This window comes from Engystomops pustulosus, chromosome 1 (assembly GCF_040894005.1).
Source record: "Engystomops pustulosus chromosome 1, aEngPut4.maternal, whole genome shotgun sequence".
In the NCBI taxonomy this organism is placed as follows: Eukaryota; Metazoa; Chordata; class Amphibia; order Anura; family Leptodactylidae; genus Engystomops; species Engystomops pustulosus.
This window is the reverse complement of record NC_092411.1, coordinates 2,582,239-2,600,737: the sequence shown is the minus strand read 5'-3', so window position 1 is coordinate 2,600,737 and position 18,499 is coordinate 2,582,239. Positions and strand designations below refer to the sequence as shown.

General features: G+C 52.9%; 1 protein-coding gene across 1 annotated transcript; it reads left to right on the top strand.

The window, feature by feature from the left end:
• The first annotated feature begins 3,458 nt into the window (after positions 1-3,458).
• On the top strand, positions 3,459-17,430 carry LOC140114742 (uncharacterized). The gene is made up of 6 exons (XM_072132733.1): positions 3,459-3,515; positions 7,960-8,334; positions 8,413-8,521; positions 8,606-8,667; positions 8,867-8,978; positions 15,713-17,430. The coding sequence occupies exons 2-6, from the start codon at positions 8,017-8,019 to the stop codon at positions 17,113-17,115; spliced, it is 2,004 nt and encodes a 667-aa protein (XP_071988834.1). The 5' UTR covers positions 3,459-3,515; positions 7,960-8,016; the 3' UTR covers positions 17,116-17,430.
• The last annotated feature ends 1,069 nt before the right edge of the window (positions 17,431-18,499 follow it).

Genomic DNA, 18,499 nt, shown 5'->3' with positions numbered 1-18,499 from the left:
GATGTGAGGTGTTGGGAGGTGCGGGATGGACCGGTGTGAGGTGTCCGGTGGTGCGGGACAGACATGTGTGAGGTGTCGGGTGGTGCGGGATGTGAGGTATCGGGTGTAGCAGGATGGACCAGTGTGAGGTGTCAGGTGGTGCGGGACAGACATGTGTGAGGTGTCGGGTGGTGCGGGATGTGAGGTGTCGGGTGGTGCGGGACAGACCGGTGTGAGGTGTCAGGTGGTGCGGGACAGACATGTGTGAGGTGTCGGGTGGTGCGGGATGTACCGGTGTGAGGTGTTGGGGGGTGCGGGATGTGAGGTGTTGGGGGGTGCGGGATGTGAGGTGTCGGGTGGTGCGGGATGTGAGGTGTCGGGTGGTGCGGGATGTGAGGTGTCGGGTGGTGCGGGATGTGAGGTGTCGGGTGGTGCGGGATGGACCGGTGTGAGGTGTCGGGTGGTGCGGGATGTGAGGTGTCGGGTGGTGCGGGATTTGAGGTGTCGGGTGGTGCGGGACTTGAGGTGTCGGGTGGTGAGGGACTTGAGGTGTCGGGTGGTGAGGGACGGACTGGTGTGAGGTGTCGGGTGGTGTGGGATGGACTGGTGTGAGGTGTCGGGTGGTGTGGGATGGACTGGTGTGAGGTGTTGGGGGGTGCGGGATGGACTGGTGTGAGGTGTTGGGGGGTGCGGGATGGACCGGTGTGAGGTGTTGGGGGTGTGTGGGATGTGAGGTGTTTGGGGGTGCGGGATGGACCGGTGTGAGGTGTTGGGGGGGGTGCGGGATGGACCGGTGTGAGGTGTCGGGTGGTGCAGGATGGACTGGTGTGAGGTGCTGGGGGGTGCGGGATGGACTGGTGTGAGGTGTTGGGTGGTGCGGGATGGACCGGTGTGAGGTGTTGGGGGGGTGCGGGATGGACCGGTGTGAGGTGTTGGGGGGGTGCGGGATGGACCGATGTGAGGTGTTGGGGGGGTGCGGGATGGACCGGTGTAACGTGTCGGGTGTCACGGGATTGACCAATGTGAGGTATCGGGTGTTGTAGGATGGACCAGTGTGAGGTGTCAGGTGGTGCGGGACAGACGTGTGAGGTGTCGGGTGGTGGGGGATGTGAGGTGTTGGGTGGTGCGGGATGGACCTGTGTGAGGTGTCGGGTGGTGCGGGATGGACCGGTGTGAGGTGTCGGGTGGTGCGGGATGTGAGGTGTCGGGTGGTGCGGGATGGACCGGTGTGAGGTGTCAGGTGGTGCGGGACAGACATGTGTGAGGTGTTGGGTGGTACGGGATGTACCGGTGTGAGGTGTTGGGTGGTGCGGGATGTGAGGTGTTGGGTGGTGCGGGATGTGAGGTGTTGGGTGGTGCGGGATGTGAGGTGTCCGGTGGTGCGGGATGTGAGGTGTCGGGTGGTGCGGGATGGACCGGTGTGAGGTGTCGGGTGTCACGGGATTGACCGGTGTGAGGTATTGGGTGTTGCAGGATGGACCAGTGTGAGGTGTCAGGTGGTGCGGGACAGACATGTGTGAGGTGTCGGGTGGTGCGGGATGTGAGGTATCGGGTGTTGCAGGATGGACCAGTGTGAGGTGTCAGGTGGTGCGGGACAGACATGTGTGAGGTGTCGGGTGGTGCGGGATGTGAGGTGTCGGGTGGTGCGGGGCGGACCGGTGTGGGGTGTCAGGTGGTGCGGGACAGACATGTGTGAGGTGTCGGGTGGTGCGGGATGTACCGGTGTGAAGTGTTGGGGGGTGCGGGATGGGAGGTGTTGGGGGGTGCGGGATGGGAGGTGTTGGGGGGTGCGGGATGTGAGGTGGTCGGGTGGTGCGGGACGGACTGGTGTGAGGTGTTGGGGGGTGCGGGATGGACTGGTGTGAGGTGTTAGGGGGTGCGGGATGGACCGGTATGAGGTGTTGGGTGGTGCGGGATGTGAGGTGTCGGGTGGTGTGGGATGGACTGGTGTGAGGTATTGGGGGGTGCGGGATGGACCGATATGAGGTGTTGGGTGGTGCGGGATGTGAGGTGTTGGGGGGTGCGGAATGGACCGGTATGAGGTGTTGGGGGGTGTGGGATTTGAGGGGTTGGGTGGTGCGGGATGTGAGGTGTTGGGTGGTGCAGGATGTGAGGTGTTGGGTGGTGCAGGATGTGAGGTGATGGGGGGTGCGGGATGTGAGGTGATGGGGGGTGCGGGATGTGAGGTGTTGGGGGGTGCGGGATGTGAGGTGTTGGGGGGTGCGGGATGTGAGGGGTTGGGGGTTGCGGGATGTGAGGGGTTGGGTGGTGCGGGATGTGAGGGGTTGGGTGGTGCGGGATGTGAGGGGTTGGGTGGTGCGGGATGTGAGGTGTTGGGGGGTGCGGGATGTGAGGTGATGGGGGGTGCGGGATGTGAGGTGATGGGGGGTGCGGGATGTGAGGTGTTGGGTGGTGCAGGATGTGAGGTGTTGTGGGGTGCGGGATGTGAGGTGATGGGGGGTGCGGGATGTGAGGTGTTGGGGGGTGCGGGATGTGAGGTGATGGGGGGTGCGCGATGTGAGGTGTTGGGTGGTGCGGGATGTGAGGTGTTGGGGGGTGCGGGATGTGAGGTGTTGGGGGGTGCGGGATGTGAGGTGTTGGGGGGTGCGGGATGTGAGGTGTTGGGGGGTGCGGGATGTGAGGTGTTGCGGGGTGCGGGATGTGAGGTGTTGGGGGGTGCGGGATGTGAGGTGTCGGAGGGTGCGGGATGTGAGGTGTCGGAGGGTGCGGGATGGACCGGTGTGAGGTGTTGGGGGGTCTCTGGGACTTCTCACATCTTGGGGACTGTGTGACCATTTGATAACAATCTCTATATGTTGCACAATGTGATTTGGCGCCATTTCCCGATCACCCCAGGAATATGAGGTGTTGGGTGGTGCGGGATGTGAGGTGTTGGGGGGTGCGGGATGTGAGGTGTTGGGGGGTGTGTGATGTGAGGTGTTGGGGGGTGCGGGATGTGAGGTGTTGGGGGGTGCGGGATGTGAGGTGTTGGGGGGTGCGGGATGTGAGGTGTTGGGGGGTGCGGGATGTGAGGTGTTGGGGGGTGCGGGATGTGAGGTGTTGGGGGGTGTGGGATGTGAAGTGTTGGGGGGTGCGGGATGTGAGGTGTTGGGGGGTGTGGGATGTGAAGTGTTGGGGGGTGCGGGATGTGAGGTGTTGGGGGGTGTGTGATGTGAGGTGTTGGGTGGTGCGGGATGTGAGGTGTTGGGTGGTGCGGGATGTGAGGTGTTGGGGGGTGTGTGATGTGAGGTGTTGGGTGGTGCGGGATATGAGGTGTTGGGGGGTGCGGGGGTCTCTGGGACTTCTCACATCTTGTGGACCCTGTGATCACCCCAGGAATATGAGGTGTGTATCGGGTGGAGCGGCCTGGGCCCGGGTGTTGTTGCTGTTTCTCCTCAGTCCCTGATCCTCACAGAGAACAAGCAGCAGCTCCTCGTCCTGTGTAATAACCTCCTCCTCCAGACCCCGCCCCTGCTTCCTGTCACGTGACCCGATGATGTCACCAGATCCTTAGTACAGGAAGACACAAGAGACCGGTGTGTACATTACATGGGACTGCAGGCTGGAGGAGGAGAGGGGTGTACATTACATGAGACTGCAGGCTGGAGGAGGAGAGGGGTGTACATTACATGGGACTGCAGGCTGGAGGGGGAGAGGGGTGCACATTACATGGGACTGCAGGCTGGAGGGGGAGAGGGGTGCACATTACATGGGACTGCAGGCTGGAAGAGGAGAGGGGTGTACATTACATGGGACTGCAGGCTGGAGGAGGAGAGGGGTGTACATTACATGGGACTGCAGGCTGGAGGGGGAGAGGGGTGCACATTACATGGGACTGCAGGCTGGAGGGGGAGAGGGGTGCACATTACATGGGACTGCAGGCTGGAAGAGGAGAGGGGTGTACATTACATGGGACTGCAGGCTGGAGGAGGAGAGGGGTGTACATTACATGGTACTGCAGGCTGGAGGAGGATAGGGGTGTACATTACATGGGACTGCAGGCTGGAGGAGGAGAGGGGTGTACATTACATGGGACTGCAGGCTGGAGGAGGAGAGGGGTGTACATTACATGGGACTGCAGGCTGGAGGAGGAGAGGGGTGTACATTACATGGGACTGCAGGCTGGAGGAGGAGAGGGGTGTACATTACATGGGACTGCAGGCTGGAGGAGGAGAGGGGTGTACATTACATGGGACTGCAGGCTGGAGGAGGAGAGGGGTGTACATTACATGGGACTGCAGAAGGGGGAGAGGGGAGTACATTACATGGGGCTGCAGGCTGGAGGAGGAGAGGGCTGTACATTACATGGGACTGCAGAAGGGGGAGAGGGGAGTACATTACATGGGACTGCAGGCTGGAAGAGGAGAGGGGTGTACATTACATGGGACTGCAGGCTGGAGGAGGAGAGGGGTGTACATTACATGGGACTGCAGGCTGGAGCAGGAGAGGGGTGTACATTACATGGGACTGCAGGCTGGAGGAGGAGAGGGGTGCACATTACATGGGACTGCAGGCTGGAGGAGGAGAGGGGTGTACAATACATGGGACTGTAGGCTGGAGGAGGAGAGGGGTGTACATTACATGGGACTGCAGGCTGGAGGAGGAGAGGGGTGTACATTACATGGGACTGCAGGCAGGAGGAGGAGAGGGGTGTACATTACATGGGACTGCAGGCTGGAGGAGGAGAGGGGTGTACATTACATGGGACTGCAGGCTGGAGGGGGAGAGGGGTGTTCATTACATGGGACTGCAGGCTGGAAAAGGAGAGGGGTGTACATTACATGGGACTGCAGGGGGGAGGGATATACATTACATAGGGCTGCAGGCTGGAGGAGGAGAGGGGTGTACATTACATGGGACTGCAGGCTGGAGGAGAAGGAGAGGGGTGTGTATTACATGGGACTGCAGGCTGGAGGAGGAGAGGGGTGTACATTACATGGGACTGCAGCGGGGGAGGGATATACATTACATAGGACTGCAGGCTGGAGGAGGAGAGGGGTGTACATCACATGGGACTGCAGGCTGGATGAGGAGAGGGGTGTACATTACATGGGACTGCAGGCTGGAGGAGAGGGGTGTACATTACATGGGACTGCAGGCTGGAGGGGAGAGGCGTACATTACATGGGGCTGTAGGCTGGAGGAGGAGAGGGGTGTACATTACATGGGACTGCAGGCTGGAGGAGGAGAGGGGTGTACATTACATGGGGCTGCAGGCTGGAGGAGGAGAGGGGTGTACAGTACATGGGACTGCAGGCTGGAGGAGGAGAGGGGTGTACATTACATGGGACTGCAGGCTGGAGGAGGAGAGGGGTGTACATTACATGGGACTGCTGGCTGGAGGAAGAGAGGGGTGCACATTACATGGGACTGCAGGCTGGAGGAGGAGAGGGGTGTACATTACATGGGACTGCAGGCTGGAGGAGAGAGGGGTGTACATTATATGGGACTGCAGGCTGGAGGAGGAGAGAGGTGTACATTACATGGGACTGCAGGCTGGAGGAGGAGAGGGATATACATTATATGGGACTGCAGGCTGGAGGAGGAGAGGGGTGTACATTACATGGGACTGCAGGCTGGAGGAGGAGAAGGGTGTACATTACATGGGACTGCAGGCTGGAGGAGGAGAGGGGTGTACATTACATGGGACTGCAGGCTGGAGGAGGAGAGGGATATACATTATATGGGACTGCAGGCTGGAGGAGGAGAGGGGTGTACATTACATGGGACTGCAGGCTGGAGGAGGAGAGGGGTGTACATTACATGGGACTGCAGGCTGGAGGAGGAGAGGGGTGTACATTACATGTGACTGCAGGAGGAGAGGGAGAGGGGTGTACATTACATGGGACTGCAGGCTGGAGGAGGAGAGGGGTGTACATTACATGGGACTGCAGGCTGGAGGAGGAGAGGGATATACATTATATGGGACTGCAGGCTGGAGGAGGAGAGGGGTGTACATTACATGGGACTGCAGGCTGGAGGAGGAGAGGGGTGTACATTACATGGGACTGCAGGCTGGAGGAGGAGAGGGGTGTACATTACATGTGACTGCAGGAGGAGAGGGAGAGGGGTGTACATTACATGGGACTGCAGGCTGGAGGAGGAGACGAGTGTACATTACATGGGACTGCTGGAGGGGGAAAGGGGTGTACATTACATGGGACTGCAGGCTGGAGGGGGAGAGGGGGGTACATTACATGGGACTGCAGGGTGGAGGAGGAGATGGGTGTACATTACATGGGACTGCAGGCTGTAAGAGGAGAGGGCTGTACATTACATGGGACTGCAGGCTGAAGGAGGAGAGGCGTACATTACATGGGATTGCAGGATGGAGGAGTAGAGGGGTGTACATTACATGGGACTGCACATGGCAGGGGGTACATTACATGGGACTGCACATGGCGGGGGGTGTACATTACATGGGACTGCACATGGTGGGGGGGACATTACATGGGACTGCACATGGCGGGAGTGTACATTACATGGGACTGCACATGGCGGGGGGTACATTACATGGGACTGCACATGGCGGGGGGGACATTACATGGGACTGCAGATGGCGGGGGGGACATTACATGGGACTGCACATGGCGGGGGGGGACATTACATGGGACTGCACATGGCGGGGGGGGACATTACATGGGACTGCACATGGCGGGGGGACATTACATGGGACTGCACATGGCGGGGGGTACATTATATGGGACTGCACATGGCGGGGGGGTACATGGGACTGCACATGGCGGGGGGACATTACATGGGACTGCACATGGCGGGGGGGACATTACATGGGACATTATATGGGACTGCACATGGCGGGGGGGGACATTACATGGGACTGCCCATGGCGGGGGGACACTACATGGGACTGCACATGGTGGGGGGGACATTACATGGGACTGCACATGGCGGGGGGACACTACATGGGACTGCACATGGCGGGGGGGGGACACTACATGGGACTGCACATGGCGGGGGGGACATTACATGGGATTGCACATGGCGGGGGGGACATTACATGGGACTGCACATGGCGGGGGGGACATTACATGGGACTGCACATGGCGGGGGGGACATTACATGGGACTGCACATGGCGGGGGGGACATTACATGGGACTGCACATGGCGGGGGGGACATTACATGGGACTGCACATGGCGGGGGGGACATTACATGGGACTGCACATGGCGGGGGGACATTACATGGGACTGCACATGGCGGGGGGTACATTATATGGGACTGCACATGGCGGGGGGGTACATGGGACTGCACATGGCGGGGGGACATTACATGGGACTGCACATGGCGGGGGGGACATTACATGGGACATTATATGGGACTGCACATGGCGGGGGGGGACATTACATGGGACTGCACATGGCGGGGGGACACTACATGGGACTGCACATGGTGGGGGGGACATTACATGGGACTGCACATGGCGGGGGGACACTACATGGGACTGCACATGGCGGGGGGGGACACTACATGGGACTGCACATGGCGGGGGGACATTACATGGGATTGCACATGGCGGGGGGGACATTACATGGGACTGCACATGGCGGGGGGGACATTACATGGGACTGCACATGGTGGGGGGACATTACATGGGACTGCACATGGCGGGGGGGACATTACATGGGACTGCACATGGCGGGGGGGGACATTACATGGGACTGCACATGGCGGGGGGGACATTACATGGGACTGCACATGGCGGGGGGCGTACATTACATGGGACTGCACATGGCGGGGGGGGGACATTACATGGGACTGCACATGGCGGGGGGGACATTACATGGGACTGCACATGGCGGGGGGGACATTACATGGGACTGCACATGGCGGGGTGGTGTACATTACATGGGACTGCACATGGCGGGGGGGACATTACATGGGACTGCACATGGCGGGGGGGGACACTACATCTTCCCTGTAATCTCCTCCGGTCTCTGGATTTCTCTTCTTCCTCCTCAGGTTCTTACAATCCAGAATCTTCTATATCGGAGAATATTCCGGAGCGACTCATCCAGGATGGAGAGAGGGGGGGACAAGATGGCGGAGAGCGTCCTGCGCCTCACCCTAGAGATCCTGTACCGGCTGACAGGAGAGGTGAGAGCCCCCCATATCATGTGGTGGTGGGGGATGGGACATGGATGTGGGGATATTATCCCGCTGTCTCCCCATAACCAGGATTACACATTAGTGAAGAAGACGTCTAGTGAGCGCTGTCCGGCCCCTGTGTATGAAGAATGGGGGGGACCCCTGCGCCCCATCCCCCGGCCTCACCCCCTGATACATGACCAGATCCTAGAACTGACCATGAAGATGACGGAGCTGCTGACTGGAGAGGTGACACTGCTGGGAATGCTGGGACATGATCCAGTAATGGAGGCTCCGGGGGATGACTGTAGCCATTGTGTGTGTCAGGTTCCTATAAGGTGTCAGGATGTGGCCGTCTATTTCTCCATGGAGGAGTGGGAGTATGTAGAAGGACACAAGGAGCGCTACCAGGAGCCGCGGAGCCTTGCATCACCAGGTAATAGACAGGACTATAGACACGTGTCCCCTCTGTATTATCTGTATATATAATACATATAGCCTGTGTATGTGATCCCTACAGTCCCTACATCCAGGGAGAGCAGATCCCCGGAGAGATGTCCCCGTCCTGCACAGGAGGATCAGGTAGGTGGAGATGTCTCTCCCTATGAGCTGTAGACGGCTGTCACCTCCTGCTCCTCAGTATTAGATGTCTTCTCCTGGAGGATGGAGCATAGACATGACATGTGCTCTGGATCTTCTCCATGTTCCTCAGAGATAAGTAGCGCTGGATTCCCGGCCTCTTCTCCAGCATCTTCTGACTATTAGAATATTTGTTTCTCAGCTTCTGGATGAGGAGAAAGATGTGGACATTATCGGTGCAGCCATAAAAGAAGAGACGTGTGTGAGGGATGAGGAGGAGTGTGAGGAGGACGCCCCGGCACATGTCCCCCCAGGTGAGGAGTGTGAGGAGGACGCCCTGGCACATGTCCCCCCAGGTGAGGAGTGTGAGGAGGACGCCCCGGCACGTGTCCCCCCAGGTGAGGAGTGTGAGGAGGACGCCCCGGCACGTGTCCCCCCAGGTGAGGAGTGTGAGGAGGACGCCCCGGCACGTGTCCCCCCAGGTGAGGAGTGTGAGGAGGACGCCCCGGCACATGTCCCCCCAGGTGAGGAGTGTGAGGAGGACGCCCCGGCACATGTCCCCCCAGGTGAGGAGTGTGAGGAGGACGCCCCGGCACATGTCTCCCCAGGTGAGGAGTGTGAGGAGGACACCCCGGCACATGTCCCCCCAGGTGAGGAGGACGCCCCGGCACATGTCCCCCCAGGTGAGGAGTGTGAGGAGGACGCCCCGGCACATGTCTCCCCAGGTGAGGAGTGTGAGGAGGACGCCCCGGCACATGTCCCCCCAGGTGAGGAGTGACGGACATGCTACCTGTGTTGTACGTGTCACTATGGTTATGGTTATTGCTTCTTTCTAAGGACCGCAACCTCTTTATTGGATAATGTAGCCATGTTGTGGTCTCCCTCTTTCGGGAGCAGATGGAGTTGTTGTCATTAGGATGCACCCTCCGGCCATTGGTTTCCTTGCCCTACAGGGATCACGATTGGGATACGTCCACTCTCTCTCTCTCCCTCCTGGGGAAGGGGCATCAGGGCTTGTACTACAGTCTCTTGCCTAAGTGATCCTCCCTTGAACAAGCTCCTTCCTAGGCTTCTCCTTAGGATGCAGAGATTTCTTATGGTCTTTCTTTGGCTGCTTGGTAGAGGGCACTTTAGGGTCACTAGGGCAGAGCAGGTCCTGGCAGACATGTGGTTTCCGCTTCCGTCTGAAGCTACTATCCTGGGTGCACTGCACGAGAAGTGCGGTTAAATAAGAGACGCTTGTTGCCCCGACAGGAAATTCAGGAGTGGAGGTGGTGAGTATAACTTCACAAGAAGGTCCTCTGAGCTGAGGTATGGTGGTGGAGCTGCCCCATTGTGTTACCATAGGGGATGCATCTGACGTTCCCCATATTGTCATCCTGGGTCCTGTGAGTTACCCTATTGGTTCTTGATTCATACATATGAGTAGCAGAAGGCATCGCTAGCTGATGTCCTCTCCTTCTATGTCATCCGCAGCAACATCTCCCTAGAAGGACGAAGCCTAAAACGGTTCAATAAATACTGTATAAAACTTTAATTCACTTTAAACTGATGATTTTATAAAACCCAAAACTATTCTGGACGAGTTATCCGGGGATTGAGATCTAAAAGGAGATTCCTCCATTAATGGGAATCTGAATGAAGACATCAAAGTGGATTGGATAGATCCCGAAAAAAGTCCTGAGGAGCGGCACTGGTTAATACGCAGACAGATTCTCAAGTATTAAGGGGGCACCAGGCCGGACACAGCAAAATTGCGTTTAAACAATCGGGTGAAACCACCAAATTGAAGATGGAGTCATCACGAGCAGCAGCTCCATTAATAAGTCCAAATGTAGAGATGAGTAGATTAGATGTGAGCAGCCTATTACCAAACCTCACGTTAGCGCCTCACGTGGTGCATCTTCAGTCCAGGGCCTTTCCCTTCAGAATATCTTCTGCTCCAGAACTATTCACCAAAATAATGGTGGTGATTGTGGAGATAATCGGGGAGAAAGACGTCCTCCTTGTACTGTACCTGGAGGACATTTTGCCTCTTGGAGACTCGGGGAGAGACTTGAGTACAGGGGATGGAGATATTGCAATGTCTGGGCTGGATATACAATTTTCAGAAGTCAAGTCTTCTCCAGCTTCCAGTAACGTCTTTCCAAAATAAGGAAAAACTGATCAACATCGAGGAACGGCAACTGACTTCCTGCATCCAGTGTGTTGCCTGGAGTCAGAATCATTCAGGAGAACTTCAGTCATCGATACTCAAGTGCTGCAACAAGAAGCCCCTGCATCTGGATATGAAAGTAAAAATTCACCCTCTCCGCCAGCTAAATGTTTAATGGAAATTCCCTCTGCCTATAAGATAAAGTAATTATCGCAGACAAACCGTTAACTTTACTCCCCTTCCGTTTTTCCTCTGTCCTATCAATAGAAAATGTTAATTGATACCAACTCGCATCTATCCGTGTGTGTGCACCGGTGCTCCTGCGACTCTCCTCTAAGGTCACAGGTGAACCCGTGTGCCTCCCTGTGCCCCCTCGGCTGTGCGGCAGGCTCACTCGCCTGTCCGCCATCCAGTCTCCCGCGATCCTAGGGCGCATGCACGCTGGCTTCTCAAAATTTAAAGGGCCAGCACGCCTCCAATTGGTGTTGGCCACCTGCCAATTTAGTAGATAGCCACCCATTTCCCTCTTGCCCCGCTGAATCTTCTTGCCTTGCTCCTGATGTCCCTTGCGTTTATGGTGATTTCCCGTTGTGACCTCTGCTCCGTTCCTGACTTTGCTCCTTTGCTACCAGCCCTGACCTTCTGCTATGTCCCCGAGTGATCCCATGCTGCCTGTCCTGACCTTCTGCCTGACCACGACTCTGTGCCTGCCTTCTGTTTCTGTACCTCGCCTTGGCACCTGGTGGTACCACGCTGCAGCAAGTCCAACCCTGTTGTTTGGCGGGGTCTGGTGAAAACCAGGTGCGACTTAGACTCTGTCCCCAGGTGTTGTCTTGTGTCATTGTCCGTGGTGGTCCAGTTTGTCCACTTCCCCTGGTTCCTGACAATAAGATCCGGCCATGTATCCTGCCAAGGTTCCGCTACCGGAGCTGGCTGATCTCACTACCATCGTGACCCAGCAGTCCCAGCAGATTGCTGTGCATAGCCTGCAACTTAGACAACTCGCCACCACCTTGCACCCTGTGGTACCTTCCAGTACTATGGCTACATTGTCTACTGCTGAACCCAGGCTGCGATGGAGAGGGGCTTCATTACATAGTGCTCCTTGCATTTTGAACTGATGTTTACAGTTTGCTACAGAACAAGCTAAGGTGGTTTTCGTTTTCCTCTTCTCTCTGGGAAAGCCCTGGCGTTGGCCATTCCCTCTGGGACAGGAACGACCTAGTCACGTCTAGTCTCACTGCATTCCTCGCTGAATTGAAGTATTTGAGGAACCAGTCCGGGCTTCATCTGCTGAGCCTGCCCTGCTGAATCTACACCAAGGGGTCTCCTCAGTTGGTGACTACGTAGTCCAGTTCCGTACTTTAGCTTCCGCGCTGGACTGGAATGAGGCGGGCTTTCTCGCTACCTTCAAGAAAGGATTGTCTAGTCAGATCAAAGACGCCCTGTCAGCACGGGACCTGCCGTCTTCCCTGAGGGGCCTGATCTCCCTGGCCACTCGGACTGACATCTGATTCTCTGAGTGCACAGAGGAGCAGCGAGCTGAACAAGCCCAAGCTAGAGTCCGACGTCTTCCCCGCTTGGCTCCAGTTTTTCAAAGACCACCTCAGTCATCATTAAAAGAAGCTTGGGAGACACTGAAGGCTTGTACAAAGCATCTGCAGAAATCCACATAAAGACTTTATCTGTCAACGTGGTGGTGGGAAAGAATAAAAATATCACTCCTCTCTTTCTCCCAAAATACTTTTCTTGAGAAGAAATGAACTTAAAATGCTTTCGACAATACAGGAGCAGAATATCAATAGATCACAGGCATGGATTTATTTATATTAAGGAAGACCGCCAACCATTCCTTCTAGCTAAACCCAGAGGCTCCATGTGGTCTAGATATGGATTAGTACATGGACCTTGTATATGCTTTCCACCTTTACCTCTAATCTCAAGGTCATCAGCAAGTTCCCAAACATTCAGAAAATGCTTCCCGTTCATACTATCCTCATCCTGCGTATGGAAGATTTTCTATAACCTATTAACAAACAGAATCCATAATTTTTCTTAAATCAAGTAGGAATCCATTAACTTATTCTAGTTATTTAAAAATTTGGAAAAAAAATTGGATCATCTGGTATTGATAATCCACCTAATTAAGATTCTCCAAATATTTCCAAAATTATAAACTTCCTAAAGGTGGAGTTTGAAAAGGTACTCCCTCCATGTACCCCGAGGGTTCAGATTTCTGAGGGTTCAGAAGTGCCTTCTTTGAGAAATCCCTTGATGACACAGGAGGGTAAAGATATTTATTATGCCTACCCCAGATTTAAGCCCAGTATTAAAAACTTCTCACCACTGTGGCAAGTATTCTTGGTTCTTAACAATGTTTCTACTAGAAGCAATGGGATCTTTTATGAGACTAGGTAGATTATAGGCTTTTTCTGCCACACTTACAGATTATGAACAATAAAATTACCAAGACTTTTATGTCTAAATTTGTAACTAGAGACCACATACTGAACCATCTAATCAGGCCCATCTTGCTTACTCAAAAGCACCCTCGGCTGTGGCCGGTAACTGTTAGACAATACCTCCCTTCGCCAATGTGCAAAATACTTAAGACAAAAGAGTACAAACAAAGAAGAATGATCATCCCAGCCAGTTCACAACAGAGAGCGAAGGATGTACAAAATTACATTGGTGGAGTGATCTGAACAATAGCCAAGGATCAGGAAACCAGGCAAAGGAACAGAGCAATAAGTAGTGACCAAGAAGAACTCTATAGTCGGCAAACCTAAGAGCAGGACTCTTATATGATCTCATAGTCCTGGCCTCCGTAGTAATTTGGACAAAATTTAGAGATCAAAACAAAGCAGGGAGCAGGTGACTAGGGTGAGGAGCTGTCAATCACAACCGGTTAACTAGCTTTGATCCAGAGCTAATGCTGCAGGAAAGAGACAGATTTGTGCAAAAGGCAGTTAAACCCGTGTGCACACAATCGGCACCTTCACAGGAACCTAGAGATAGTCTTGTTGTTGTTCTGAGATGCTCCAAGAAACCAGCGTCTGCCCGTGCACACTGTATGATGTCACGCGGCTCTGCCCGTGCACACTGTATGATGTCACGCAGCTCTGCACACTGTATGATGTCACGCGGCTCTGCCCGTGCACACTGTATGATGTCATGCGGCTCTGCACACTGTATGATGTCAAGCGGCTATGTACACTGTATGATGTCACGCGGCTCTGCCCGTGCACACTGTATGATGTCACGCGGCTCTGCCCGTGCACACTGTATGATGTCACGCAGCTCTGCACACTGTATGATGTCACGCGGCTCTGCCCATGCACACTGTATGATGTCACGCGGCTCTGCCCGTGCACACTGTATGATGTCACGCGGCTCTGCACACTGTATGATGTCACGCGACTCTGCACACTCTATGACAGTGGTGGCGAACCTATGGCACGGGTGCCAGAGGTGGCACTCTGAGCCCTTTCTGCAGGCACTCAGGAAAGAGTTCACCAAACACTAAATCTTCCTGCAATCCCAGGCAACTTAAGAGATGCTGTTCTCAGTGCTATTTTAAAGCGACAAATCATTGACTGGAACTGTGGGAAAAGTGAGAAGGTTTTGACAGAACTGCATTATCTTTGGAGGTCCTCCTGTTGGACCCACCATACTTCCTTTACAAAGAGACCCTGGAGAGAAGCTCCAATTATAGTCTGTATTTGCCCTCCTTCTTTCAATTGTATTGGTGGCCTCAGGGGGCCAATACGATAGCAATAAGTTACTGCTTTAAATTCCATGCTGGTACTTCACAGTAAATAAGTGGATTTTTGTTGTAGGTTGGGCACTCGGTCTCTAAAAGGTTCGCCATCACTGCTCTATGATGTCACGCGTCTCTGCCCGTGCACACTGTATGATGTCACGCGGCTCTGCCCGTGCACACTGTATGATGTCACGCGGCTCTGCCCGTGCACACTGTATGATGTCACGCGGCTCTGCACACTCTATGATGTCACGCGTCTCTGCCCGTGCACACTGTATGATGTCACGCGGCTCTGCCCGTGCACACTGTATGATGTCACGCGGCTCTGCCCGTGCACACTGTATGATGTCACGCGTCTCTGTCCACGCACACTGTATGATGTCACGCGTCTCCTCCCACTGTATGATGTCACGCGTACTTGCCTGTGCTCTGATAATCTGATTAGTATAGATAAATATGATAACCTAGCACTCACCCTTCCTGCACCCAATGTTCAGGTGGTTGGAGAGTAGGAAGCAAAACTGGGAGAAAATTACAATTTCCCAAGTTTCCTACTTGAGTTAATACTGCTCCCCCTATATAACCTCATGGGACTTGGGAGTGATCCTGAGGTCACTGTGTGACTGATCTCCTGGTAATCGCCCTTTAACCCCCCGTACAGGAATCTGGAGGTCACTGCCGAGAGACCACCAGGTGCCTCCTCATGGAGCAGTTTCCGGGCAGTGACCGCTGATCCGACTGCACCAAAGACACCAGCGCCTCCTGCTGGAGGGACAGGATCCGAGCATAGACAGAGGGAGACTGCACAGGTCCAGGGTCACATTCCAGGGACCGGATGAACAGGTACAGTAACCCGGGAACTGGTCAGTAAGGATGAGAACCGAGGAAACGGGCACAGATCTTGGAACCTTTTGCTCAGGCTCCTGTAAATGTCCCACAGGGACATGAGATATGAAGCTGAAATGTTTCCTAAAGGCCCATCACATCTCTAGGCAAGAAATTCAGCATATTTCCCCCTGCCCTTTTGTTGAGTAATTAATCTTCAAGTCTTCCAAATTGTATTTTTATATTTTAAATAGAAACATTGTAAGAGCAAAATGTTTTACATGTTCTTTTTTTGGTTTTGTCAGATAACTATACGAGGAGCTCCGAGGAACATCTGATGTCTTCTGCCTGGAATGATCCTGGTACCACACAAGATACATATGAAGCGCAGACCATGACCCCGGATATACCCCCAGCCCCTCACAGGGAAGATTCCTCATCTGATCCTATTATACACGTCTCATCTTCTGACTCATCACAGTTGGAGAAGAAAAATGATACGTACTCAGAATATTACCCAGTGGAGAAGAAATCTCAATTTTCTGGATGTATCGCATTTACTAACGAATCAGATTTTCCTAGTCAACAGAGAATTCACACAGGAGAGAAGCCATTTTCCTCTTTGGAATATGGGAAATATTTTACCCAAATATCAAACCTTTATGTACAGCAGAGAAATCACAAGGAGAAGCAGCTACTTACATGTTCAGACTGTGGCAAATACTTCAACCATCAATCAGAATTGAAGAGACATCAGAGAATTCATACAGGGGAGAAACCATTTTCATGTTCAGAATGTGGGAAAAGCTTCACTCAGAGATCATTTCTTGCTAGACACCACCGAATTCACACAGGGGTAAAGCCATTTTCATGTTCAGATTGTAGCAAAGGTTTCAACCAGAAATCGGAATTGGAGAGACATCAGAGAATTCACACAGGAGAGAAGCCGTTTACATGTTTAGAATGTGGGAAATGTTATACTCAGAAATCAGATCTTATTAAACATCAGAAAAGTCACACAGGGGAGAAGCCATATTCATGTTCGGAATGTAGTAAATGTTTTTATATGAAATCGGATCTTGTAAAACATGAGAGGACTCACACAGGGGAGAAACCATTTTCATGCTCTGAATGTGGTAAATCTTTTACCCATAAATCAAATCTTTATATACACCAGAAAAATCACACAGTGAAGAAGCCACTTGCGTGTTCAGAATGTGGCAAATGCTTCAACTATAAATCTGAATTGGAAACGCATCAAAGAGTTCACACAGGGGAGAAGCCATTTTCATGTTCAGAATGCGGGAAATCTTTTACCCAAAAATCGTATCTTGCTACACACCAAAGAATTCACACAGGGGAGAAGCCATTTTCGTGTTTGGAGTGCACCATTTGTTTTAGCAGGAAATCAGAATATGAAAGACATCAGAGAATTCACACAGGAGAGACGCCGTACACATGTTCAGAATGCGGGAAATGGTATACTCAGAAATCGGATCTTATTAAACATCAGAGAATTCACACAGGAGAGAAGCCATTTTCATGCTCGGAATGTGGCAAATGTTTCCGTATGAAACCGGATCTTGTAAGACACGAAAGAGTTCACAAAGGGGAGAAGCCTTTCTCATGCTCCGAATGTGGAAAATGTTTTACACAGAAATCTAATCTTGTTACACATCTAAGAACTCACAAGGGGGAGAAGCCATAATCCTGCTCAGAATGGGGGAATAGTTTTTTACCTATAGCTCTAAGAACTCATACATGACTATTCGTGTGTCAATGTCAGTCAAGTCGTTACCTCCTTTCACTTTCGCACATTGCCTTTTCCTTGTGCTTATCTTGCGTTAACTTAAACCTACTGTAAACGTCATGTTAACATGCTTTTGATGAAATGTGAACGCGGCCTCCCTGTGAATGTCGCATGTCAGAAGAGATTGTGCGAAAGTGATTAGGACGAGTCTGAAATCTGCAGTCACCAATAAACATCTGATCCATAAAGTGAAGACTCCTGATAACGTTTCTATACTTGTTATAAACTTTTGTTCATCTCCGTTTAAGTAGCCTCTCCGTGGTCAGAGCCGCCCAATGTCTTGACCTATAAGGGTGAAACACTAAAGGGCTTTGTATTCCTGGATGAGAGTGTAGATCAAGGACAAGTGGCAATGGCTGGAAGGATTCGCTAGTGGGTACCTGGATAACAGAGGAGGGGGGGGGGGGGGTCCTGAGCTGACCCGACCTAATACATTTGCAGCACGTTAGCCTGGTGGTAGATCATCTGTCACCAGAAACCAGATATGTTGAGTAGCATGGGGGCTTCCAGTAGATAGGACTCGTCAGCAGGTGGACCTGAAGAAGAGCCAACAATGGTAGATGGAAGGTCCATAACACCTTATCAACGTTGGACAAAACAGTCCTACATGGCAGGAGTAGACTTCATACAATTTTTTTTTTATCAGATACATTTTTATTGAACATTTTTTATATTTTTACAACATTTAACATACCAACCCAAGTTCTCCCCTCCCCCTTCTCTTTATCATAGAATGTGAAACCTTCCATTGACATCAGTACATTACACGGTCACACAATATATATCATCTGGCTTGATATAAGGATCTCTGGAGAGCCGGTTTGACCCCCTCAGTAGCCGATATCTCGTCAAGGTATCTCAGAAGGCACTACAGTGGATTTCTAGGTAACTCTATTTGATATATCCCTTCTATATACTCTAGAACTCAATTCCAGAATCTACCTAAAGGGACACCTTGCCATATGGATGTGTTCTGCTGGACCTCTTGCACATCTAGGGCAGGTAACGAGTCCAGCGCTGTGACAGATTCTTTGTTGTGTTGATGAATCAGTCGCAGTTTAAGGCGGTTGAGTTCTAGTTTTAGACCTACTTTTAGCCGGTCTAAACTGTGGCACGATGTGGGGCCTCCTCCTTTTTTGGCTCAAATTATTTCCTGCATGATCACAATCACTTTTCTCGAGACCACGAAACCTTTCTCGAAGCCACAGCCCCTTTGTCGGACAAGTATTCGATTTTTTTTAGATCATCGATCTATTATCAGATGACTAGTTTTCATAGTTAT

What these genes read in the sequence shown, in the direction of transcription:
- LOC140114742 (XM_072132733.1), top strand. Translation starts at nt 8,017, where the DNA reads ATGGAGAGAGGGGGGGACAAGATGGCGGAGAGCGTCCTGCGCCTCACC. An exon ending in CGGAGCTGCTGACTGGAGAG is followed by an intron (nt 8,335 to 8,412) that starts GTGACACTGCTG and finishes TGTGTGTGTCAG; the next exon opens with GTTCCTATAAGGTGTCAGGA. An exon ending in GCGGAGCCTTGCATCACCAG is followed by an intron (nt 8,522 to 8,605) that starts GTAATAGACAGG and finishes TGATCCCTACAG; the next exon opens with TCCCTACATCCAGGGAGAGC.